Source organism: Somniosus microcephalus, chromosome 7 (assembly GCF_052327205.1).
Source record: "Somniosus microcephalus isolate GS21.2 chromosome 7, FLI_Smic_1.0, whole genome shotgun sequence".
NCBI lineage: Eukaryota > Metazoa > Chordata > Chondrichthyes > Squaliformes > Somniosidae > Somniosus > Somniosus microcephalus.
Genome location: NC_140993.1, coordinates 105,395,683 through 105,423,500, shown reverse-complemented (window position 1 = coordinate 105,423,500; position 27,818 = coordinate 105,395,683). Strand labels below are relative to the sequence as shown.

General features: G+C 46.2%; 1 protein-coding gene across 2 annotated transcripts in view; it reads right to left on the bottom strand.

The window, feature by feature from the left end:
* colec12 (collectin sub-family member 12) overlaps positions 1-27,818 on the bottom strand; it is a 354,609-nt gene that overhangs the window by 99,220 nt on the left and 227,571 nt on the right. For both annotated transcript variants that reach the window (XM_085992803.1, XM_085992804.1), the window contains exon 3: positions 3,762-3,884. In XM_085992803.1, coding sequence (XP_085848929.1) covers positions 3,762-3,884 — 123 coding nt within the window. The remainder of the gene's footprint in view (positions 1-3,761; positions 3,885-27,818) is intronic.

Sequence of the window (27,818 nt, the reverse complement as noted above, 5' to 3'; positions counted from 1 at the left end):
ACATTCCCAGTGAAGTGCTTTGCATATTAGGAATTCACCTGAAGAGATCAGAAAGCTCTACAGGATTTTCAGTGCATGAAAAATTCCGAGAGCTTGCTGACTAAATTCCCAAAATGCATTACCGGCAGGGGAAACTTTATGTTGTGGAGGCAAATGTTCAAAATCTTCCCCCATAGCAAGTTATCTGAGACATTTTTATAAATTTGGTTTAGCATTAGCACAGTAGAGTTCCAAAATAGTGCAGCACAATGTTCTAGTAATGGAGGTCTCCAATATTCCAGTCACCTGCAAAAATTATTCAGGAAGGACAGCCTTTCAGTGGTCCCCAGATATCAGGTTTTATCCAGCCTGCGATATGGGTCTAAAAATTGCTTACCTTAGCGCCGGCTGTTAACGCTGGTTTCCTGGAAAAAATGGTGCCCGCCTCGCTTCCGGCGTGGGACAAAGGCAGCTGCCATTTTGGTAAGGACCATAGCGCTGCCGTTGACAGCGCTGGACTCGGAAATGTAAATTAGCAGATTGTGACGTCAACCGGTGTGCAACACCTGACTTGACGCCACGACTGATAACTTGAATGTTTTTGCTCATCATTACGCTGGGTCCTAAACATGCACAGAAAAACATGTGTGAAGCAGTCCTGCAGAAAGGCTGTCAGTGCTTCTTAAAGGGACACACACATCTTTCAGATAAGTTTGGATTTAAGCTTTTGGGCTTTTAAAAATATTTTATTAAACTGGTGGCTTGGTGCAATAGATGTTAAAAGTTTTTAAAGTGTGTAGGGAGTGCTGCTGGATGCCTGCAAGGCTTCGGATGGTAAAGGAAGGCCTCTGAGAAGACAGAAAATGCTGGAAATACTCAGCCGGTCAGGCAGCATCTGTGAGAAAGAAAAAAAGTTAGTGTCTTGGGTCGAGATGCTGCCTGATCTGTTGAGTATTTCCAGCATTTTCTGCTTTTATTTTAGATTTCCAGCATCCGCTCACGGAGGGAAGAGGAAGAAGCAGAAGAGGAAGACACAGAAGAGGAAGACGCAGAAGAGTAAGACGCAGAAGAGAAAAATGCAGAAGAGAAAAACGCAGAAGAAGAAGATGCAGAAGAGGAGGAAGGGGAAGGAAGGATGCAACCCAGACAGCCCCTTTTGGCCGGGATATCCAGAGTGGAATGATCTGCCTGCAGTACCAGTGACCACAACTCCAATTCCCCTTTCAACATTAATCCCACACCTTCCCTTCCCTCTGTTACTGACCATCACAGCATCCTCTTGGCCACAATGCTGAAATAAAAGCCACCACAAAGCACACTTTCCAATCCAACTTTATACATCTATCCATCCAATATGACATCAAGAAATCAATTAATCACCCTTGTGCATTCCCTTAGTGACTGTCTTGTGTGTGCCTTTGCCTATCCTACTGATGTTATGCAATGCTACCCCAGTAGCTGCAGCACGGCTGGTGGAAGGCTGCGGACTTTCAGTGGGGACCACTGCAGATGGCCTTGCAGGATGACCTTGAGGAGCTGGTGGCTGGGAGTGTGAAATTGAATGACGGTGCTTTTTACTTTTTTCTTCTTCCCCCTTCTTCTTTCTCCTCTCCCTCTTCTTGGTCAACCACTGGCTCAGCAGGCTGAATTTCTTGGGTGTGTGAAATGAGGAAGGCACAAGGGTAGAGTCGTGGTGAGGGGAGGGCAGGAAAGCAAGAGATGCATGCTTACACCATGCACATCTTGTAAATCAGAATAGATTGTGGGATGAGGGGGAAGTGGGATGTGAGAAGGAGGATAACGTATGAGGATACTGGCACCTTGTATTCTTTCTGCCCTGCCACTGACCAAGGGCTCAGTCATGCCCCTTGCAAGAATGGCCAGCACCGTCTCCTCCATGGGGGTGAGGTGAAGCTAGGAATGGGAGGTGTGCCTCGTGTTTGGTACAGATTGTTGGTAGGTGAGTGGGGGGGGGGGGTAGGGGTTTGTGCAATGAGCAGTGTGTGAGACTAATGGTGCGGTTGGTAGGAGACGGCTTTGAAGATGCATTCACTGACCTTGACCACTGGTCTGAGGTCATGAAGCTTCTTTGTGCACTGGAGCCAGTTTGTGGGGGTGACACAGTGACGTCCTCGGTGATCTGGTCCCACGTCGTTTTTTCTGGAGGGCCTCCTGGCCCCTGTGGGTAGAGGACCTCTCTTGCAGTGTTGACCTGCTACACACACAGCACTCCAGCTTTGTGTGAGACCCTGGGTGCCCCTTCCCTGGCTTGTTGAGCCATTTGTGGTTAGTGCTGAAGCACTTTTACCATTCTTTTATATGTGGAAGGCAGTTCAGCTTTAAGAGCTGAAGACTGCCATTTTGGAATTATTTTTAATGTTTATTTTTTTTTCAGAAAGCAGTTGAGCTCTAAGGGCTAAAGACTGCCTCTTTTTAAATGGTTTTTATTTTTTTCATTTTCGAAGGCAGTTCCCCTTTAAGGGCTCGACACTGCTTTCTAAAATGACAGGCTAGCTTTAAGAGAACGCTGCCTCGCTCCAGGGACGCTATGGCCACGCTACATTGGGCCTCCTGCTGAGACTACCGCCCAAAACAGTGCGTTACACTGCAGGTTTTGTACTGCACTAATGTAAATCAGCAGGCAGCACCAACGCCGCCTGCGTTCTTTTTGCAGGCAGCCGTTAACTTCGGCCTGCGGTGGCACTGGCAGGTTTCCAGCTTACTCGAATTTCTAGACCATGGTCTTTTATTATCCATTGGAATGCTCCACTCGCGCTCGATACCTGGTACGAGACAAGACATCTACACAGATGGAGTGCTCGGTAAATTGTGAACGATCAGATCTGCTCTGGATACAGTCATGTCCTGTTCCACTTAGTCCCATTAAGTCAAATCTGCTTGATTCTCATTACACTTTGAGATTGAAGGAGTTGATGCTGCACACAGTATAGTGCTGAAAATGCAGACTGGCAACAATAAAGGTTAAGCTTTAACTTTTGCAACATTTCTTGAACACTGATGCTTTATAGAATGTGACTAATTTAATCACACGCTACTTGCTGCGTGTTAGGAATCTCATTAGGTTCATAATTTTTTTGTTGAAAGCTTTATTACTTATATAGTCCTTAATTGAATTTTTGAAACACTGTACTTGTAATTAATTATATCTTCAAATCTCAGCAGACTGTTGAGATTTATACCTCAGCCGCACCTTTGATACCCGCCACTGACCAAAAAAATGGTTGCGTGTTCAAAGCAGCAATTTTGGCATTGTGAACAAGAATCTCTTTTGTGTTTTCACTTCTTTTTCTTTTTAATTAAGCGACTGCCCCCATCGTCCTGGTTGGTCCATGAATACTCCCAAATTTTTAATTATCAGAATAGACGTGAATTAGAAATGATAAATAAACCAGATTACATCAGGAAATACATGCAAGTTACATTGGTGGCAATGTGTGCAATTTGTTTTTCATAAAACAGGTGCTGTCTCTTTTGCAGTGTATTCTATTTATATACCTTTTGTTTCAGCTTTCTGGAATCATGTTTTTCTAAGAGAATAAAGCCAAAATAAATCTCTGATCCTTTAAGATAGAATCACTGTCAGGGGTTAGCTATGTTTGTTATGTTGGGCTGTGACATCAAGGTCTCGTGATTTCAGAACCAGGATGTTCCAGCAGTAAACCACTGTCGGAACAATCCACTGGAGTGCTTAAAATAATAAATGTGTGAATTGAATTGCAGAATAATACAAGAAGATGAAAGAATGGTATCAAAGTTGTTACCTTTGTATCCCAGGATGGCTACAGTAATGGTCAGCATGGCACACAGGACATAGAGCAGCAGAATAGCAAACTTCAGTGCCCAATTGTTTCTACATCGATTACACTGAGGCCCTTCCTGGATTCCTGCAACAAAAATACAAGGATTAACATTTTTGGCAGATATAATATTCATCTACATCTTCTATGATGCTTTGTGTCATACATTTATGCAGCAAGTGTTTTGGTAAATTAAAAAATGAAAATATCACAGGAATATTTGTTTATTACTCTTCATACATCTGAATTAAACAATGCCAGAGATTAATCCAAAATCCTTTCACTGTTTTATTCTGCCACCCACCCCCACTCCCATTTTCTTCCATTTTCTCTCTTGATCTCAATGCTCTTGGGCACAGTTCCACAGGCACCTGCAGCCTCCAGTACCTTATCCAAGTGACCAATTTTCATTTTTGAGTTCAGATAATGAGTATCAGCAGACTATTTAACTGTGGAGAGCAGCACAGCTTAACCTGATGCAGCCTTCCTCCAAAGGCTCTAAATTTCCTTGGAGCTGGTGCCGCTCCACCACCAAAACCTCACTGGGAGTGTGACAGAAACCCTGTTTCAGGCCAACATCTACACATCAATATTTTCTAACTGAGGTCACTCGATGATGATCAAAGATGCAAACCCTAGCCAATTTTCCCCTCCCTAGTCCAGGAGCACTGAGCTCAACCTCAGCATCCTATTGCTCTCTGCTGAGGTAAACTAGCTCAACGGAAGTTTGCAGTAGGAGTGCTCTTCTGAGTTTGGTATATTCCTACCTCTGCTCAGTGAGGAAATTTAGGCTCTGACGTAAGAAAACTACTAGGCACTTGGTCTCAGTATTAAACAAGGCTTTAATCAACTGTTTTCAACATGGAGATCTAGTTGTGTCCTTCACTAGTTCCTGTTAAAGAATGTCCTGAGCAAGCTGGGCCCATGCCCGAGTATTTATACTCTCCCTGGACAGTGCCACCAGCAGGCCGCCCAGTATCATTGCATAAGTAATTTCCACATGAATGACAAGATTCATGCCAGGCTCCATGGGGGAAAAATTCAGTATCGCCCCGTTTGGGGCGCGATTATCGGCCGTGCGCAAAGTTTAGCGCCTGCCGCTAATTATTGCCTCTGACTGCAAACTTGGCTTTTATCGCCCCCGGAGTTGATTGGAGTGCTAAATCAGGCGCTACACACCTCTCTTAAGGCGCAAAGGCCGAGGGGCGAGGCACTAACTCAGAGTGCGGGCGCAGCGCAGGTGCTGTCAGTTAGCGATGGAACACAGACACACTGGTGCCAGACAGTTCTTAAAGGGGAGGGTCGATCTTGCTCTCCAGCCACACCCTGCTCATTGGAGCCTTGAATCTCAGCCTGGAGAGACCTGTGCCTAAATCTTGCAGCCAAGGACTATGGAGAGAGCCAGGGAGTGAGCACAGCGCTTCAGCGAGTGGGTCTTGGACGCTCTGGTAGGCGCGGTGGAGCACAGAAGATCAATACTGTACCCAGAGAGTGGCAGGAGGCCTTTGCCGCACGATTACAGAAGAGTGTGGAGGGAGGTGGCACAGAGCGTCTCCTCCAGGAGCATGGTGCCCAGGACCCATATACAATGTAGAAAAATGTTCAACAACCTCACTCGGGTCGTCAGGGTGAGTGGCTTTTTTTCAATACCTCTCCATCCCTCCATCTCAACCTCACTCTATGGCCAGAGGGTCTTAAAACCCCAATGCCCAACACTCATCCAACACCTATGGCCCTCTCATGAAACACACAAGCACTTTCCACACTTTGGGGTCGATTTTCATAAAGCTGTCGGGAAGGAGGCGGGACTATAACTTTCGGGTTTTAGTCCCGCCTACATCGACGTCCGGCCAATCCACGCGATTTTTCCTTGATTGACCTTGTTGAGCCAGCCCAGCGGGCTCAGCAGGCCAATTAAGGGCCACCCGGCAACAGGTGACGTCACAGACTGAAATTTCATCTGTCAAGAGATCTTGACAGATGAAATATCAGTGTTTCACAGTTGTTTGAAGCTGTCAAACACTGATAGTCTGACTTCTAACCTGAGTCCTTCTACACAGACTCAGTTAGAAGTCTCACCGGCAATGAAAGCTGAAGGCTGTCACTTTTGACAGCTCGCAGCCATTTTGCTTTCAGTGCCGGCTGAGTGATGGACTCCCGAAACCTAGAGGAAGAAAGGCTGTTAAGGTAAGTACAGGTAATTTAAACTTCTTTACACACTTTAGACACACTAAACACACTTACCTTTGCACTCATGCACCCATCACTCACCTGAACACCGACATCGCGACCCCTCCAAGTCCTTCAACCCGACGGCCCGCCTGCTCTAACCTGGCGTGGTTTGGAGCTGTCGGGAATCCCACACGACACCCCTCAAAATAGGGATTAGGCTAAAAACTGCCTGTTAACTACCTGTTAACAGGCAGTTAATTGGCACTACTCCCTTCCCGCCTCGGGTCGGCGGGTCCCAGTACGGGGCAGGTACCCGCCTCCCCTGAAACTTACGTGGATGCGGGTTTTGGGCGGGATGGTGTCGGGACCCCCGAATTCGGGATTCCCCCCCCCCCCCCACCACACGCCTGAAACCCCGCCTGACGGCTCCAGGAAAATCGACCCCTTTGCAACAAGTAAGGGCTATTCACCTATGGGAGGCACATCAGACAAGACCATGGCTGTATACAGTAAGGGCTATTCACCTATGGGAGGCACATCAGGCCAGACCATGGCTGTATACAGTAAGGGCTATTCACCTATGGGAGGCACATCAGGCCAGACCATGGCTGTATACAGTAAGGGCTATTCAGCTATGGGAGGCACAACAGGCAAGACCATGGCTGTATATTTACTCAGACGCCGTCCTTTTTCTTGCAGGCCAAGCTATCTCATAATAGGAGACAGCAGCAACGGACGGGTGGAGGGTGGCCTCAGCTGCAACCCCTTAGCGATCTTGAGGAGCGCGTCCAGAGGATTGAAGCAAGCCGGGTGATAGGTCCCATCACCACTGGAGAGACCAACCCCGTTCTGGACAGCAATGGTAAGGTCATCACCTTTTTGTCCTCTCTCCTTCCACTTGTCCCTCACAACACCAGCCTTTGACACTTTCAATCCAACTTACTAAATCGCTGCACTCATTCCTCCCTTACTGCCACCCTGTCCTCACGCTAAAGCCACTCTTGTACCTCCCTGCTTTCAGGTGGTGATTCACCAGCTGAGGAGACAGGCCCTCAAGCTGCCCGCGGGAGTGAAGCTACAGGCGAGGAGGAAGATGAATCCGGAGCATCAGCACCACCCTCTCCCGAGGAAGCCCATGCCCACACTGGGAACACACCTTCCCTGGAGGGGAACAGGGGGGAAGGGTCTGATGAGGGTGAAGCTCCAGGACCCAGTGGGCTGCAGCAACGCGATGGGGGTAGGGAAGCTCGGGGGCCTCCTCCCCGGAGGGAGAGTATGCCAGCGAGTCCTACTGCACCGGATGCAGAGGAGGAGCGGCTGATCGCTGAAATGAACACCCAGGCAGTGGACATGCACACTGAGCTCATGGGTGCAGTGGGAAGGGTGCCCAAATGAACTGAATCACTGGCAAGGAGTGTGGAGCACTTCACTGTAGCACAGGCGGATGCCACGCAAATGTTTAGTGCTGCAATTCAGTCACTGGCTGCCGTGACCCCATCTCTGACTGCTCTCACGCAGACTCAGATTGAGGCCACGCGAGCACTGACTGCTGCCATCCTCGCTGGTTCAGACACATTTCCCCGGGGCTCTCACCACGCCGCAACAGGCCAGCAATCTGTGCTCCAGCAGATTGCTCCGGATGCTGAAGTGATGCCCCGTGGGAGTGCCAGTGTGTCGGTCGAGCAGGGAGTTGCTGTCCTCTCTCAAGATGACAGCATTCCTGCTGCCACCACTGTCACTTCTCCACTGCACTTGCCACTGTAACGTCCGTGTGTAATTGAGACATGGACTGCAGAAGTTGGTTATAACAGGTGTTTACTGAATGGAGACAAAATTGGAACTACTATACAAAGTTACTACACAGGCTTATATACAGGGGTGGTCACTACTGGTACTGCAGTATACAGGGGCTGCAGAATATAGTTCCTTCTTCAAGGTACATACACTACAGCCACCACCTGTAGGACAGGCTGCTGCCGCCCATGCAGAGTTAGTGCAGTCTGCAGCCGGGCCCTCCAGGCCCAGAGCTGGTCGAGGTTGTCCTTCAAGGGCATCTGCAGTCTCAGGTTCTGACAATCAGCAGCCTTGCACCAGCCTTGCTGCAGCCACTGGTGTCCCATTACGGAGGAGCAGTAGGGTGGGAAGGGGCTAAGTGCGCAACGGAAGGAGATCACCCTCGAAGGACAAAAAGTAGGAGGTGTGACAAAGTGTTGGTCATTTTTTTATTAAAGGCCGAGGTTCGTGGTGAAACTTTTGTTTAGTGTTTTGGACATTATCTCCGGGTTGTGAGAACCAGTTATGTTAATGACTGTTTTTTTGTATTTCTTTCTATTAGTTTGTCATGAGGAAATGACACACACACAGTTTGTAAAATAAATAAGTTTTTGTATTCAAAATGTACATGTTTGGTCTTTACAATCATTGCTGCCTTGGCCGGCTTAGGGGTTGCAGGTTGGTTTCATTCAGGTTGTTCTCAATGGCAGAAGCCATTTCCTCAGCAGGGGCCTAGAAGCGGCTTGCTATCAGCCGTTGACGGACGGCCCTTCCTGTTTCTACATTGTGGGCCTCCCTCCCGCCTTGGTGCTGCTGATGATCATCCTCCTCCTCCTCTTCCTCCTCCTCCTCTGGTGGTGCTCCAAGGCCTGGTGGCATTGGCTGGGTCCTGAGGATTGCCAGGTTATGCAGCATGCAGCACACAACAACGAAGAGGGAGACTCGCTCAGGTGAGTACTGCAGGGCTCCTCCAGAAAGGTCCAGACAGCGGAACCGTTGCTTGAGCACGGCGATTGTGTGCTCAACGATGTTCCTGGTAGCTAGATGGCTCTCGTTGTACCGCAGCTCAGCAGGGGTGTTGGGCGTACGGAGCGGTGTCATCAGCCAGGTGCACAGTGGATATCCCTTGTCCCTGAGAAGCCAACCACTTGGGTGATGCGGTGCCTGGAAAAGTTCTGCCACAGTAGTCTGGCGCAGGATGTATGCATCGTGGCTGCTGCCAGGATAACAGGCATTGACAGCAAGTATCAGCTGTCTGTGGTCACAGACCAACTGCACGTTGAAGGAATGGAACCCCTTTCGGTTGCGGAAATCCTCGGCATTCTCATGCGGAGCACGCAAAGCCACATGTGTGCAGTCAATGGCACCCTGCACCATGGGGAAGCCCGCTATCCTCGCAAAGCCCATAGTGCATTCATGCTGCTTGGCCGGGGTCATGGGGAAAGAGATGTACTCTCAACTCCTTTTATAGAGGGCATTTGTGATCTAACGGATGCAGCAATGGACCGCGAACTGGGAGATATTGGTGATGTCCCCAGTAGCTGATTGAAATGAGCCGGTGGCATAAAAGTTGAGAGCCACTGTTATCTTCACTGCCACCGACAGAGACGTCCTGCTCCTCAGTTGAGGCTGCAGATCTGGCTGCAGTAGGTGGCAGAGCTCAGTGACCACCCCCTTGCTGAAGCGCAGCCTTTGCAAACACTGCTCCTCAGATATATTAATGTATGAGAATTGTTGGCGAAATACCCTGGGAGGGTAAGGTCTCCTGTACAGAGGCCTGTTGGCCCTCCTCCGTCTGGCCATGACTGCTACTCTCTGCGTCTCTGTGGCCTCCAATTCTGCTGGCGCAGGACGACGCCCCCAATTAGTGCAGCCCCCATGGTCTCTTGGTAATCAAAGTAATGAAGGTCAAAAACCAAAGTACCTGCAAATTTATGCTCAGTAGCCAAAACTACTTCACACAGCGTTGACTCAATGCAGAAGGCTCTCTTTGTCTCTCTCAAAATCTCTCTCTCTGTCAGAATGAGTGGTGCAAAAATGTCTACCACAGAAAAAGCCAGGAAGAGGCCCCCTTTAAATAGCGCCCCCCTCCCCAGACCCACAGCGACTGGGAAACGTTCCAGTCTACCTGTCGTTGGTTGCACCAGGCAGAAAGGAGGGGGGCGCCACTCAATTTCCATTCCGGGGTGTCACAAGGGCATTGCACGCTCGAATGATGTCAAGACCTGCGTGCAGGAGATCGGGCGGTATTGTTTAGCGCCGCTGCAAAATGTCCAGTGAATTTCGTGAGAGGCGCAGATATCGCCGCACCCGGGCGCTAGTTGCACTGCGGCCCATTAGCGCCCTCTTAAGGCGCTAACGGGAGACGCAAACCAACTGAATTTTTCCCCCCATGTGTCTCGGCTCTGTGCTATTAGCATTTGTATTGAGGTAGAAATTGGGGTAGGACCCTGTTATGTCGGGTCCTTGTCCTGTTTTTTCCACTCGTCAGAATTTGTACAACTTGACATATTATGACTCCACACAGATGAGGGAAATATGTCGGGATTGAAGGCCGATAAATCCCCAGGGCCTGATAATCTACATCCTAGGGTACTTAAGGAAATGGCCCTAGAAATAGTAGATGCATTGCTGGTCATCTTCCAAAATTCTATAGACTCTGGAACAGTTCCCATGGATTGGAGGATAGCTAAAGTAACCCCACTATTTAAAAAAGGTGGTATAGAGAAAACGGGGAATTATAGACCGGTAAGTCTGACATCGGTAGTGGGGAAAATGCTGGAGTCCATTATAAAAGATGTAATAGCAGAGCACTTGGAAAACAGTGACAGGATCGAACAAAGTCAACATGGATTTACAAAAGGTAAATCATGCTTGACTAATCTACTGGAATTTTTTGAGGATGTAACTAGTAGAATAGGTAAGGGAGAACCAGTGGATGTGGTGTATGTGGACTTTCAGAAGGCTTTCAATAAGGTCCCGCATAAGAGATTAGCAGGCAAAGTTAAAGCACACGGGATTGGGGGTAAGGTACTGTCTTGGATCGAGAATTGGTTGGCAGACAGGAAGCAAAGAGTTGGAATAAACGGCTCTTTTTCCGAGTGGCAGGCAGTGACTAGTGGGGTACCGCAGGGATCGGTGCTAGGACCCCAGCTATTCACAATATATATAAATGATCTAGACGAGGGAACTAGATGTAATATCACCAAGTTTGCCGATGACACAAAGCTGGGTGGGCGTGTGTGCTGTGAGGAGGATGCAGAGAAACTCCAGTATGATTTGGACAGGTTGGGTGATTGGGCAGATGCATGGCAAATACAGTATAATGTGGATAAATGTGAGGTTATCCACTTCGGTGGCAAAAACAGGAAGACAGATTATTATCTGAACGGCAATAGATTGGGAAAAGGGGAAGTGCAACGAGACTTGGGTGTCCTTGTGCACCAGTCGCTGAAGGTAAGCATGCAGGTGCAGCAGGCGGTTAAGAAGGCAAATGGTATGTTGGCCTTCATAGCGAGAGGATTCATGTACCGGAGCAAGGATGCCTTGCTGCAGTTGTACAGGGCCTTGGTGAGACCACACCTTAAGTATTGTGTGCAGTTTTGGTCACCTTATCTGAGGAAGGATGTTCTTGCCATGGAGAGAGTGCAGCGAAGATTCACCAGACTGATACCTGGGATGGCAGGAATGACGTATGAGGAGAGATTGGGTCGATTATGCTTATATTCGCTAGAGTTCAGAAGACTGAGAGGGGATCTCATTGAAACTTATAAAATTCTAACAGGATTGGACAGACTAGATTCAGGAAGGATGTTCCCGATGGCGGGGAGCCCAGAACCAGGGGTCACAGTCTAAGGATAAGGTGTAAGCCATTTAGGACTAAGATGAGGAGGAATTTCTTCACCCAGAGAGTGGTGAAGCTGTGGAATTCTCTACCACACAAGGCAGTTGAGGCCAATTCATTAAATATATTCAAGAAGGAGTTAGATATATTTCTTAAGGCTAAAGGGAGCAAGGGATATGGGGAGAAAGCAGGGACAGGGTACTGAATTTGGATGATCAGCCATGATCTCATTAAATGGCAGAACAGGCTCGAGGGGCCGAATGGCCTACTCCTGCTCCTATCTTCTATGTTTCTATGTCATATAACCTATTTTCTTCAAGTTGCACCCAAAATCCCAGACGTTCAGCATTGTTAAAGGCAATGGGGGGTATTTTAAATGCTGATTTCCATAGAGAAATTGGCCTCTGTAAAAATGGGGCACTTTTTTGATGTTGTAAAAATTTAGCCATGGTGCTTGCTGCAAAGTGCCGCAGTCAGATCCTCCCACCTGAGGTGGGTGCCTCAGTTGTGCCATAAATGGTGTGGGCAGCCACACAAAATATATAAATTCCCTGTTCCCAGAAACCGAGCCTGAGTTGTGGGTATAACTGCTGGCCTTGCAGAAGTCCCGCATCGAGGCCTTTTATTGTGCATCTAACCTGAGTGCGAGTGCTTGATGCTGACAGTGGGTTATAGATAGAGAAAAATGTTCCATTCCCCAGCACTAGCATGCCTCACCATGAGGAGCACAAATACTTCAACAATTATATATAAACCAGTGGATCTCTTGTGGTGTTGCACACAGGGAGTCAAGACCAAGAGCACTTTTCGGGTCAAGCAGGATTAGAGGGTAGGAGGATAATTGGACCTAGGCGGAGAGGGAAGAGGAGGTAGATGGGTGTCGGAGGAAGAGAGTGAGTGAGTGGAGAGAGGGTGAGCAGTGAGGGAGCAAGGAGGCTTTCAATTTTTATCAGTCCTGTCAATTTTCTTTTGGAAATCTCCCACGCTAATCCGTATATTTTCTGTATACTTGTTTGGTAACTGTGATCTGCAGATTTCTTTGGGGTAGCAGTTTTGTTCCACTTTTACATTATGGCTTCAGTGTCCATTCTCCATAATTAGTAGGTAAGTATTTATATCCAATCTTTGGCAATCTAAGGTCAAATTATAACCCTACACGGCTGACAAAAATGGGACAATCAGGGGGTTAAAATCGTGGCAGCGTGCAACTCACCTTGTCCCTGCCAACCTCGCACCATGTGCCATTTTAGCAGGTGCATTTTGGCCAGCCAGCAAGGCGAGGGTCTCATTGAGATTCAAAAGTTGGAGTTGGATGATGTCAATCAGACCCCGATGCTATTTTAAATTTGTGTCGTGGGGTTGGCGCCTGTTCCCAGCCTCTTCGGGGAAACTTGGCACCGAGGAGCAGCAGGCACAGAAGAGGTTCTGCGATGGTAAGTGTAAGATTTTTTTTTGCGTCGTTTCCTTGTGGACTACGAGGAGTAGGAGTGCTTGACTGGGCCCCACAAGGAGACCTAGGTCGTCCCCAGCTCTCGGCTTCCCCTTCCCTTGCGATCGCGTCCGGAACTCCCCACCCCCCAACCACCCCCCACCCCATTCCCCTCTAGACTTACCTTTGCCGGGGACCGAGATTGGCCAATTTAATAATTTTTTTTTAAGTAAACAGAGCTAACTTGGGTAGTTACAGGCCAGGGAGTTTAACATCTATGCTGAGGAAAATTTTGGAATCTTTAAACAAAGATGAAATTACTAAATAATTCTGAGGACCAAAGGAAGCTGCAAGGGGATATTGACAACACAGGAGTTTGAGTAGGCCATTCAGCCTCTCGACCCTGTTCCACCATTCAATTAGATCATATCTGATCTGTTCTTGAATTCCATTTACCCACCTTTGCTCCATATCCCTTTATACCCTTACCCAACAAAAATCAGAGGGTCAGAGGCTGACCAAGATCAGTTAAAGGTCTGTTGCCCCTACCCGCTAGGACCTGCAAAGATATTGGATAGCTTACAGTAGCATGTAGTGTATGTGCCTTTAAGTCAGAACTACTTTTACAGCTCCTGTATACTGTAGTACCGGCAGTGACCACACCTGTATATAAGCTTTACGCATGCCTCTGTACCCCCAGTCTTGAGACTACCCTCCTCCAGTAAAGACCTGTTTATTGTTAATGTACAGCATCCATGTGATTATTTAATAACAGCATATCCACTGAACCACGGATGCAACAGTGGCGACGAGTGTCGATTCGAATCTACCTGCAACATAAAAAAAATAAAAATAGTCGAGTCCAGGAACACGGGCGTCGACCACAAGCAACCGCCCAGCAGTCAGGCAGAGATTGAACTTCGCAGGGGAGGCTGTGGAGAGCGGGCTTGGTTCCCCAGCCACGACGAGCAGCAAGAGACCGACGACAGGTCCAGCGCAGACCGACGGCGGAGAGAAAGCCGAGCAGCGTCGACAGGGTAAGACAGAGGGTGAAGAGCGCAGGGCGCAGCCGGGGGTTGAACACCGAGCGGCGTCGAGAAAAAGAAAACAAACTGGAGAGAGAGAGGGTAGAGAAACAGCCGGGTTCTAGACTGAGCGGCATCGAAAAATATAAAAAGAAGAATGCGCAGAGCACAGCCAGGGCTCACGGGCTGAACAGGGTCCGCGGGGCGAAGAAAGGGGAGCGCGGGAGACGCCATTGAGCCGCGGAGAAGAAGAAAGAGCGCGGGAGACGCCATTTTTAGAAGCCGCAGCAGAGAAGAAGGGCGAGCGCGGGAAGGAAGGAAAGCGTGGGAGACGCCATTTTGTGCCAGCGGAGAAGAAGGGGAAGCGCGGGAGGCGCCATTTTTGACAGTTAACTCACACCCAAGGATGCCAAAGAGTGGCAGTATCTCTACGTTCGACAATGAAGTCGAAGATTGGGCGACATGTGGAACGTATTGAGGTGTACTGCAGGGCGAATGAAGTGCCAGATGCTAATAAAGCACTGGTTCTGTTAAATTCCATGGGTGCAAAAACTTATGGGTTACTGCGAAATCTAATAACCCCAGAGAAGTCGGTAAACAAGAATTTTGAAAGCATAGTAGAAATCCTACCGGACCACTTAAACCCCACACCGCTGCTGATAGCAGAACGATTTAAGTTCCATAAAAGGAACCAACACAAAGACAAAAGCAATGCTGAGTACCTAACGGAACTGCACAAGCTATCGAAACACTGCCAGTTTGGAGCGGGACTAGCAGATACGTTAAGGGGCAAGTTTGTGTGTGGGCTACAAAGTGAAGGAACCCAGAAACGGCTTCTATCAGAAAAGGACCTTACGCTGGACAAAGCTTTCAGTATGGCAGTATCACACGAAGCAGTCGCAAGGGGCGCTGCAGAGATACAACGGAGACCGCAAGAATATGGCACCAATGAAATGTCCTATGGAACAGGGAAGTGCTATCGCTGCGGCAGAACAACACATGACCAGAAAGATTGTTGGTTCAAGGACCAAGTGTGCAGACAGTGTGGGAAAGCAGGACACATAGCAAGAGTCTGCAGGTCTGGGAAGAAAACCAACAGTAAGAAATCTCCACAGGAGAAGTACAAAAAGGTACACCAGGTGATGGACAGTGGTTCAGACGAACAGAAAAGTGACACAGACTCCGGAATCAAGGAGCTGGGTTGTCTGAAACTACATAAGGTAACAGAAATGGAGGATCACCAGACTATCTGGGTTACACTCAAGATAGACGGAGTCCAAGTGAAAATGGAATTGGACACAGGGTCAGCGCTAACAGTCATAAATCAAAGAGACTACAAGCGGCTATTTTCACACATACCCTTGAAAGCTGCAGAGATTGTCTTGAAGACGTAAAAGGGGCCAAAAGTCTACCCCAAAGGAAAAATAAGGGTGACAGTGACATATAAAGGCCAGGAAATACCTAAAATGGATATATATGTATTGCCAGATGGAGGAACACCACTGCTAGGACGTGAATGGATCTGGAAGATACAATTAGATTGGCATTCCATACAGGCACTGAAGGTTGAGGCCAAAAAGGATGACGACGTCACACCTGGACGACTGTCAAAAATGCTAACTGACGTAAAAGAAGTGTTCCAGGAGGGACTAGGAACACTAAAAGGAATAACAGCAATGATTAAAATAGAGGAAAATGCAAGCCCAAAGTTTCTGAAGGCCAGACCAGTGCCTTATGCGATCAGACCAGCTGTTGAAGCAGAGCTGGAAGGGTTGGAACGTTCAGGAGTACTGTCCAAAGTGGACTGGAGCGAGTGGGCTACACCCATCGTTCCTGTAATGAAGAGGTCGTTGAGTAATACGCCTGGGGAACCAAAGAAGGTCCGCATCTGTGGGGGTTTTAAGGTGACAGTGAACCCAGTCCTTCACACGGTACAATATCCGCTTCCACGAATTGTGGATATTTTCGCCTCGCTATCTGGAGGTAAACTCTTCACCAAAATTGATCTAGCCCAGGCGTACTTGCAAATGGAGGTAGAAGAAGCTTCGAAACAATACCTTACGATCAACACTCATAAAGGTCTCTATCAATACAACCGGCTGGTGTTTGGAGTAGCCTCGGCTCCAGCTATCTGGCAAAGGGCGATGGATCAGGTCCTGCAAGGGATTCCAGGGACCCAGTGTTATTTGGACAACATCTTGGTCACGGGCGCAAATGACGGTGATCACCTCGCCAACTTGGAGAAGATGCTCACCAGATTAAAGGAGTATGGGCTACGAGCTAATTGCCGCAAGTGCGAGTTTTTCCAGAAACAGATCTCGTATTGTGGCCACGTCATCGATGAAGAGGGGTTACATAAGTCCCCTGACAAGATTGAGGCAGTAGTCAAGGCTCCAGCACCGGAAAATGTGTCACAACTGAGGTCGTTCCTCGGGCTGGTAAACTACTACCACAAGTTCTTACCAAATTTGTCTACGGTATTACACCCACTGAACACCCTACTGCAAACAGGGGTACCATGGAAGTGGGATGACGAACGTAGACGAGCTTTCCAGAAGTGTAAAGAATTGATCACATCAAAAGAGGTGTTGGCCCATTTCAACCCAGCACTACCAATTCATTTGGCATGTGATGCATCACCCTATGGTATTGGAGCGGTGCTGTTGCACAAATTCCCTGACGGGTTGGAGAGGCCAGTAGCCTTTGTGTCTCAGTCACTAACCTCAGCCGAGCGCAACTACGCCCAGATTGACAGGGAGGCCCTCAGCCTAGTATGGGGAGTAAAAAAATTCAACAACTATCTGCATGGGCAGAAGTTCACCTTGCTGACTGACCACCAACCACTTGTCTCCATCTTTAATCCAAAGAAGGGCATTCCAGTGATGACTGCACAGCGGTTACAAAGTTGGTCCCTGTTTCTAGGGGCGAATCAATATGAAATAGAATATAAAGGCACGAAACAGCATGGGAACGCTGATGGGCGATCGCGCCTGCCACTGCCGACTGTGGAGGAAGCACCAGCAGTGGACCCTATCAAGATATTTTATTCGTCAATAATTGAACAATTGCCAGTAACGAATGCGGATATAGAGAAGGAGACCCGCAATGATCCGACGCTGTCTCGGGTATATGAATTGACGGTGAGGGGATGGCCAACTCATGGCGACTCACTGTTGCCAGCATTCTCATCCAGAAGAGAACAGCTGTCAGTATGCCAGGGGACAGTGATGTGTGGATCCAGAGTGGTGATTCCACCCAAGTTAAGGGAGAGAGTGCCAAATGAGCTACATGAAGTTCATCTGGGGGGAGTGAAAATGAAAAGCCTTGCTAGGGCTTATGTGTGGTGGCCGGGAATCGATCAACAAATCGAAGACCTAACTAAGAGCTGCTTAGGATGCCAGAAGGTCCAAAATGCACCACCACATGCCCCTCTACACCCATGGGAGTGGCCCTCCTCTCCATGGCAACGGGTGCATATTGATTTCGCTGGTCCATTCATGGACTCAATGTTCTTAATAGCAGTGGATGCTCATTCAAAGTGGCCTGAGGTGATAAAAATGTCTTCAACCACTACAGAGAAAACGATTGCAGTCCTACGGACCATATTTGCCAGAAATGGTTTGCCAGACCAGATTTGCTCTGATAATGGACCACAGTTTGTGTCCGACGAGTTCCAAAAATTTATGAGAAGGAATGGGGTAAGGCATTACACATCCGCCCCGTATCATCCAGCCACAAATGGATTGGCTGAGAGGTTCGTACAAACCTTTAAGAAGGCGATAAAGGCCATGTGCGACGATGAAATTCCACTACAGCATAAGATGGACAATTTCTTATTAGCCTACCGAAACGTGACACATGCAGTTACCAACCAGACCCCGGCCATGATGTTCTTTAATCGAAGGTTGAGATCTCGTCTGGACTTGCTCAGACCAAATGTGCGAAGAAATGTTGAGGACAAACAATTCCAGTACATCAATGAGAAGCCGACAAGGAGCTTCAATGTAGGGCAACCAGTCTTGGCCCGTGACTATCGAACAGAGAAATGGCAACCCGGAACGATATGTACAAGGCAGGGGCCATTAATGTACACAGTGGATGTCGGGGAGAACATTGTGAGACGCCACGTCGATCAGATCTTAGCGTCACAGGAACGCGTCAACCCCATATCTCGAGTACCTGGGGATGAACCCGACATACCGGTAGCATCTACCTCAGACCCAGTAGCAGTGGAACCCGATGAACTACCCGATGAAAAGGGGTCAGAATCGCCTCTGCACCAAGAACAAGAACCTCCGGAAAGGCCCTATCCCGAAAGGGTCAGGAAGCCGCCCCAAAGACTGAATCTATGAACGGACTTTTGTTGTTTAATGTACATGTTGAAATGTTAATTGTTATTTGAATATTAGGGGTACTACTAATCTAAAAGGGGAGGAATTGTAGTGTATGTGCCTTTAAGTCAGAACTACTTTTACAGCACCTGTATACTGTAGTACCGGCAGTGACCACACCTATATATAAGCTTTGTGCATGCCTCTGTACCCCCAGTCTTGAGACTACCCTCCTCCGGTAAAGACCTGTTTATTGTTAATGTACAGCATCCGTGTGATTATTTAATAACAGCATATCCACTGAACCATGGATCCAACATAGCAGGGCTTTGAAGGACTGTCAGGAACCATCGGGAGGTGTCAGGCTTGGGACCTCCAAAGTTATCAGATGGCTTGGTGCAGCGGAAGATTAAAGGACAGCCAGAATCTTTAAGGAAGCATTCGGCTCCGCAGAAATGTTAGCTGGCTGCAGTGTTTGGTTTTATATTTTTGTTTTGGTAACAAAATATGAGCTAAATCAGAAAGTATATTAACTCGTTTGATGTATAACTTAATCATTTTCAGTAAACCTTTGTTCTCTTTACATACAGTGGTCAATAATAGTGCTTTTAATGTGGCCTATTGTATTAAATTATCTTTGCAATATGAGGCTAATGATAATGGTCTGTGAGCCCCAAAGTTAAAACTTTCTAATGTTTGAGCTATTAAATCTTAGGGTAAATTGTCAGTAACTATTCTAACTAGATCAAACCGTTTACGTAGCTGGCCAGTGTCGTCTCCAGTGATGATGGGATGATTGACCACACAGTTAACCAGCAGCACCAAAAAAGCAAGTGGATCCTTTGGGTGTCCGAGGAAGTGGGTGTTTGATCAGAGAGGCATAGTGATGCAGATCCAGCATAAATGTCTATTAAGCAATAACCATTTACAACTTACAGTATGGCTATGAGTCTTACATGTGATACAGAAACTAAATCAAAGATTTCAGCAGGTTCCATATGCAACTCTTTCCATTTAAATAGTGGGAAGAAGTACCCAGTCCCAAGGTTCTAACAGTAGCATTGACAATGCTGATTAAGAGTAGTTGCATTATGTGGTGAGAAAGGACAGACTTTTTAAATGACAAACTAAAAGAGGGAAATGTAAAGAGATGGTCAGTGCAAATGTTTCAATGGGACATTCAAGCCGTGTTGGTGGAGCTGTGGCAATACATTACCACTGACTATTTGATCTCTGTGCCGCCTTTGCAAAGCAATGGCACACTTTGAAAGCCAGTAGCTATAGGAAGGCTTGTCCAAAAGCTCACCCTGCTAGTGATGACAAACACAGGGCATTTAGCTGCGTACTCCTTGTCCTTGCTAACAATTTGCATGCAGACATACAATGGGAGAATACAAACATGAATATAACCCAAGATTTCTATCAACATTTTCATCAACATGACAGCCAGCCTTATCTTTAACCTGGGCAGCATTCTAGCTTGCCCATATTTCCACATGAATTGCATTTCCATCTCATATACAGCACACATTCAACACTTCTAATTGAATACAGATGTTGCTCAGAGTGCCAAAGAACAGATAGAATCTATGTGGAAATCAGGTAAGCAAGAGCAGAAAGGTATGATTTTAAAGAAAAACTTATTTTGGGACAGGCAGCAGGGAATCTACGACTATCGAGTCTTGATCTGGCATTGAGTTCTGGCTGGAACAGTCAAAGATAGTAACACAATGAATGATAAGGTGAGGCTTCCATTCCTTCACTGCTTGCAAGCCTTGGTTCATTGGTAGAACTTTTGGCTCTGAGTCAGAAGGTCATGAGTTCATAGTATAGAGACTTGAGCACGTAATTTAGGCTAACACTTCAGTGCAATAATGAGGTAGTACTGCACTAATGGAGGTGCTGTCTTTTGGATGAGATGTTATATCAGATTTTTACCTCATCTACCATCATTAAAACTGATTGTCTGGTCATTCATCTCATTGCTATTTGTGGGACCTTGCTGTGCATAATTGTCTGATTCTCTACATTACAACAGTGACTATACTTCAAAAGTACTTTATTGGCTGTGAAGCACTTTGGGATATCCTGAGATCATGAAATGAGCTAATTAAATGCAAGTTCTTTCTTTCTTCCAAATTCCAGTTTCTCCACTTAATGATGGCAAAGTGAAAGCAAAACATCTAGGCTTAGAAATTGGTTGACGCCGCCCGCCATATTGGTAAAGGCAGAAAAGGTGGCATCCAGGGCCCACGCCTGAAACAGGCTTTAGGCTCTTTGCATATGCAAATAAGGGGCCTAACACCTGTTTCAGGGCCCCATTGCAAAATTGGTTTGCTCGGAGTTCAGCCAGCGCTTTTCCCTCCCATTCACTCTTAAATAATGTTGTGACATTTTCAATTTTCCAATCCAAAGGCACAATTCCTGAATCTAGAGATCTTTGGGAAATTATGACAAATGCATATGCAATTTATTTTAATATCCTGGGGTGGAAACCATTAAGTTCTGGAGATTTGTCTATCGTATGTCCCATTATTTTCTCCATTAGCATATACTTATTTTAGATGCACGAAGTTCCTCCACTTGACTTATTTTTAGGTTCCCTTGTACGGCTGGTATTTTGTCCTCTTATTCCACTATGAAAATGGATACAAGTACTCATTTAACAAATCTGCCATTTCCTTATTGCTCATTATAGTCTTGCCTGCATCTGTCTTTAATGGGCCCGCATTCCTCTTTACCACTCTCTTTCTTTTAATATTTTTATAAAAACATTTGCTGTTAGCTTTGATATATCTTGGAAGTTTTTTTCATATTTCTTTTTAAAGCTCTCCTAGTCTGCTGGATTTCCACTTTTCCTTGCATTTGTCTAAGTCTTTTGATACTGTCTTACCTCATTTGTTGACCATGGTTGCTTAACTACACAAGTGAAGCCTTTAACTTTTAAGGCTATATACTGATTTTGTATTGTACCAAATACTTTTTTGAATATTTCTTACTGTTTGTCTGTAGGTTTATCCATTAATAGTTCAGCCCAGTTTACTGTGATGAATTTATTTCTCATCCCTTCGAAATTTGCCTTAACTTAATTTAAAACCATTGTTTGTAACTCTCCCTTCTCTCTCTCTCTCTCTCTCAAACCTAATATCAACTTCAATCATATTATGGTCACTATTTGCAAGATGCTCCCTTATCATCAGATTGTTAAGTAATTCTGGTTTGTTACTCATCACTAAATCTAGTATGGTCTATACTCATGAAGATTTTATAACATATTGTTCTACAAAAATGGAAATATAAAAATAGGGACTGATTTACATCTGCACACCCAATAACCTCACTTTTGCCTGCAAACCACACAAATTTGACTCCCTGTTTGCAATGCCATGGGAGATTGACTAGTTTCTATATATATTCTATGTTCAGATTGAATACAGGCTTGTATTTTGCAAATACCTTTGGATAATTATAATAGAAACCTCATCCTGGAGTATATTTTCAATGACATTGCTACTCTATGCACTTCAAAAAACATATTGCATAGTAAGATAGAATCATAGGGCAGGATTTTCATTGGGCCGTGGAGGCGGGATTGGAGGCATGCGGGGGGTTAAAATCCCAAAATCGCGGGGCACGAACCCATCCCGCCCCCAACCCGCCTCCATGCCAGTTTCAAAGGAGGCGGGTACCCGACCCGCATTGGGACCCGCCTCCCCGAGGCGGGAAGGGGATAAGTGCCAATTAACTGCCTGTTAACAGGTAGTTAACAGGCAGTTTTTAGCCTAATCCCTATTTTCATTCTTGAAGTGTGGAATTCCCGACGGCGCCAAACCACGCCAAGTTAGCGAGGCGGGCTGTCGGGCTGAAGGGCTTGGAGGGGTCGAGATATCTGGTGTTCAGGTGAGTGATGGGTGCATGTGTGCAGAGGTAAGTGTGTTTGGTGTGTTTAAAGTGTTTAAAGAAGTTTTACTTACCTTTACAGCCTTCCTTCCTTCAGGTCTCGGGAGTCCCTCATCTCACCGGCACAGAAAGCAGAATGGCTGCGATCTGTCAAAAATTGCAGCATTCAGCTTTCTGTTCCAGAGAGATCTCTAAATTATCCTGAGAGGAAGGAATTAACTTGGAGTACAGATTGTCAATGTTTGACAGCTTCAAACAGCTGTCGAATGCTGATATTTCATCTGTCAAAAGGTCTTGACATGAAATATCAATCTGTGACGTCACCTGTTGCCGGGTGGCCCTTAATTGGCCTGCTGAGCCCACTGGGCGGGCTCAACAAGGTCAATCAAGTCAAAATCACGTGGGTTGGCTACACCTCGATGGAAGCGGGACTACAACCCCGAAAGTTGTAGTCCCGCCTCCTACCCGCCTCCTCAATGAAAATCCAGCCCTTACAGCACAGAAGAGGCCATTCGGCCCATCGTGCCTGTGCCAGTTCTTTGAAAGCGCTGTCCAATTTAATCCCACGCCCCAGCTTTCTCCCCATAATGCTGCAAATTAGTTCTTTTCAAATACATTTCCAAATGCCTTTTGAAAGTTTCTATGGAACCAGATTCCACCATCCTTTCAGGTAGTGCATTCTAGATCATAACAACCGTCTGTGTGAAGATAACTATCATATTGGTGTAAATGTCTGTTTAGGATAAAATTCGATAAATAAACCATATGGTTAAACTTCACATATCAACCTGCATTAATTGAAATTTGTTACCGTAGGAATTTTCTATTTGGTTTGGTTCCAGATTAGACTTAAAGAGCCAAAGTAGACCTCTGGTGAAGACTTAAAATATCTTTGGTTTGCCCGCCCCCGAAGTGTATTTCTAAGTGCTTTTTTTAAGAACACTAGACCTAGGTGTCATCAGACCAATTACACCAAATACGCTTTGATGCGATTTTAGTCATGTTTCATTATTTGGGACTTTCCAATAATAAAAATGGGAAATAATGAGAAGTGACATGGGCTGGAAATCACTGTCAATGTAAATTCAAAGTACAGTCTGGTTTGATTGTTTCTGATGGTATAAGGATTTCAGCACCAAAAGAAGATATCAATTAGTTAGAGAAATAATAGGAATAGAGCACTTTTACATAAAGAATGTATACCTGCCATCCATGTACCTCACATTATTAAGTTTAAAAATTAAACCTATATACACATCCCAGTATGAAGGGTTCCTTTATAGTGCCCAGAAATTGCATTTTATCCCAGAAATTATTTTTGCCATTTTTCTCCACTTTTCTCTGAAAGCTACTGACTCAAGATGGCATCCAGATGCAGATCCTGTAGCTTGCCCAAGTGGCTTTTTGTCAAATGTGAGCCTAAATAGTGAGTGTTGCTCACGTATTCCACGTCTGTGTGGAATCACAGCTGAGCCCTTCCTTATCTTCACCTGATGTCCATATGCGTACCTTCCATCAGCAGTTACTGAATAGAAATCAGAAGCAGGAGCACAGATTAACTTTCTGCTCCATCGGTTAGTGTCTCAAATACTATGACCCCGATATTAACTCAGAGGCGGTTGGGAGCGGGGGTGGGGATTCCAATATCGCGTGGTAAATCCGGAAGTAAGTTCAGGGCGGTTGTCAGTGGCATTTTAACATGGCCAGCTCATTATCATTTTACTTCTGGATTTGGCATCAATTGAGCGGGAGGGGGCGTGGTGTGTGCAACAGGAGTCCATGGACGCCACGAATGACAAATCCTCAGAGGAGCTGATTCCTTCTGAAGGTGCACCGTCACAGGACTCATGCTTACCATGCATCAGCTCAGATACTCGCACTGCGGTGGGACCAATTAGATAGTTAGTTGGGTTTTCACTTGGTGACTCACACTTCACAAGTGAGCAAGAGTAGATGGTGGTGGCAGGAATAGCTGTGTATAGTCCACATCGGAAGGCGCAGCCCTCTCCAAGCTCTGCTCAGCTGGGTGCAGATGCTGTACCCTGGAGGTCGCGATGAAAAAGAGAATAATTGAGGAGCAGCAAAGAATGTATGATGTACTGACAGGCCTTCCAAGTACACAAAGAATGGAGCAGTCCACCTGAAGTGGGAGGATGTCGCAGGGCATTGCGACGATGTCTGTGTTGCATGGATAGAGTGGCCAACTCCGTGGAACATCAAACATGGCAATCAAATGAGTCCATGCAGGCCTTGACCACGGCCATGGACACTCTGGATGCCAACATGTCTGCCGCCTTAAATGGACATGGAAGTGGGGACTCCACTCAAAGCGCTTCCACTTCTCATCTGTTGCCCCCCAACTCAGTCAGTACCTGACAGGCTGCCTCGTATCCCGACGGCTGAATCTGCCCCTGCACATGTACAGGAGGAGCAGTCTTTAGTGGGGCAAAAGATAAAGATAGTATTAGATCAAAGGAAGAGGCTTATAATGGTGCCAAAAAGAATAGTAAGCCTGAGGGTTGGGAGGATTTTAGAATCTTTGGCCGGGATCGTACCTGATGAGGCGCTTTGGGGGCGGGACTGCTACTTTTCAGGTTCTAGTCCCGCCCCCAGCGATGTCCGACACACAGACGATATTTTGCATCAATTGGCCTTGTTAGGCCCACCCTGCAGGCTTGCCGGCCAATTAAGAGAAAGCCGGTGTCAGATGACATCAGTTGATGACATAGAAACATAGAAACATAGAAGGTAGGAGCAGGAGTAGGCCATTCAACCCCTCGAGCCTGCTCCGCCATTTAATGAGATCATGGCTGATCATCCAAATTAAGTGCCCTGTCCCTGCTTTCTCCCCATATCCCTTGATCCCTTTAGCCTTAAGAAATATATCTAACTCCTTCTTGAATATATTTAATGAATTGGCCTCAACTGCCTTATGTGGTAGAGAATTCCACAGGTTCACCACTCTCTGGGTGAAGAAATTCCTCCTCATCTCTGGAGGGGATTAACACAATTGAAAGGAAGGATATTAGCACTGATGATGTGGAATCTGTATGGGTAGAACTGAGAAATACCAAGGGGCAGAAAACATTAGTGGGAGTGGTATACAGACCTCCAAACAGTAATGCGGAGGTTGGGGATGGCATTAAACGGGAAATTAGAGACGCATGCAATAAGGGCACAGCAGTTATCATGGGTGACTTAAATCTACATATAGATTGGGCTAACCAAATTAGTAACAATACTGTGGAAGAGGAATTCCTGGAGTGTATATGAGATGGTTTCCTGGACCAATATGTCGAGGAACCAGCTAGAGATCAGGCCATCTTAGACTGGGTATTATGTAATGAGAAAGGATTAATTAGCAATCTTGTTGTGCGAGGCCCCTTGGGTCGGAGCGATCATAAAATGATAGAATTTTTCATTAAGACGGAGAGTGAAGTAGTTGACTCAGAGACTAGGGTCCTGAATTTAAATAAAGGAAACTATGATGGTAAGAGGCACGAGTTGGGTAGGATTGATTGGGGATCATTACTCAAAGGGTTGACAGTGGATAGGCAATGGCAAACATTCAAAGATCGCATGGATGAACTACAGAATTTGTTCATCCCTGTTTGGCATAAAAATAAATCAAAAAAGGTGACTCAACCATGGCTAACGAGGGAAATTAGGGATAGCATAAGATCCAAGGAGAAGACATATAAATTGGCCAGAGAAAGCAGTAAACCTGAGGATTGGGAGCAGTTTAGGATTCAACAAAGGAGGACAAAGGCATTAATTAAGAGGGGGAAAATAGAGTATGAGAGTAAGCTTGCAGGGAACATAAAAACTGACTGTAAAAGTTTTTATAGATATGTGAAGAGAAAAAGATTGGTGAAGTCAAGCGTAGGTCCCTTGCAGTCAGAATCAGGGGAATTTATAATGGGAACAAAGAAATGGCTGACCAATTAAATACATACTTTGGTTCTGTCTTCACAAAGGAGGACACAAATAACCTCCCAGAGATGTCGGGGAACATAGGGTCTAATGAGAGGGAGGAACTGAATGAAATCAGTATTTGTAGGGAAATGGTGGTAGGGAAATTGACAGGATTGAAGGCCGATAAATCCCCAGGGCCTGATAATCTACATCCTAGGGTACTTAAGGAAGTGGCCCTAGAAATAGTAGATGCATTGCTGGTCATCTTCCAAAATTTTATAGACTCTGCAACAGTTCCCATGGATTGGAGGGTAGCTAATGTTACCCCACTATTCAAAAAAGGTGGTAGAGAGAAAACAGGGAATTATAGACCGGTAAGCCCGACATCGGTAGTGGGGAAAATGCTAGAATCCATTATAAAAGATGTAATAGCAGAGCACTTGGAAAACAGTGACAGGATTGGACAAAGTCAACATGGATTTACAAAAGGTAAATCGTGCTTGATTAATCTACTGGAATTTTTTGAGGAAGTAACTGGTAGAATAGATAAGGGAGAACCAGTGGATGTGGTGTATTTGGACTTTCAGAAGGCTTTCGATAAGGTCCTGCATAAGAGGTTAGCGTGTAAAGTTAAGGCACATGGGATTGGGGGCAAGGTACTGAGTTGGATAAAGAACTGGTTGGCAGACAGGAAGCAAAGAGTTGGAATAAACGGCTCTTTTTCCGAGTGGCAGGCAGTGACTAGTGGGGTACCGCAGGGATTGGTCCTAGGACCCCAGCTATTCACAATATATATAAATGATCTAGACGAGGGAGCTAGATGTAATATCTCCAAGTTTGTAGACGACACAAAGCTGGGTGGACGTATGTGTTCTGTGAGGAGGATGCAGAGAAACTCCAGTATGATTTGGACAGGTTGGGTGATGGGGCAGAAGCATGGCAGATGCAGTATAATGTGGATAAATGCGAGGTTATCCACTTTGGTGGCAAAAACAGGAAGGCAGATTATTATCTGAATGGCAATAGATTGGGAGAAGGGGAAGTGCAATGACACCTGGGTGTCCTTGTGCACCAGTTGCTGAAGGTACTCCCCCGCCATCGGGAATATCCTTCCTGCATCTAGTCTGTCTAGTCCTGTTAGAATTTTATAAGTTTCAATGAGATCCCCTCTCATTCTTCTAAACTCCAGCAAATATAAGCCCAATCGACCCAATCTCTCCTCATACGTCATTCCTGCCATCCCAGGTATCAGTCTGGTGAATCTTCGCTGCACTCTCTCCATGGCAAGAACATCGTTCCTCAAATAAGGTGACCAAAACTGCACACAATACTCAAGGTGTGGTCTCACCAAGGTCCTGTACAACTGCAGCAAGACATCCTTGCTCCTGTACTCGAATCCTCTACCAGTTACATCCTCAAAAAATTTCAGTAGATTAGTCAAGCATTTGTAAATCCATGTTGACTTTGTCCGATCCTGTCACTGTTTTCCAAGTGCTCTGCTATTACATCTTTTATAATGGACTCTAGCATTTTCCCCACTACCAATATCAAGCTTACCGGCCTATAATTCCCCGTTTTCTCTCTACCACCTTTTTTAAATAGTGGGGTTACATTAGCTACCCTCCAATCCAT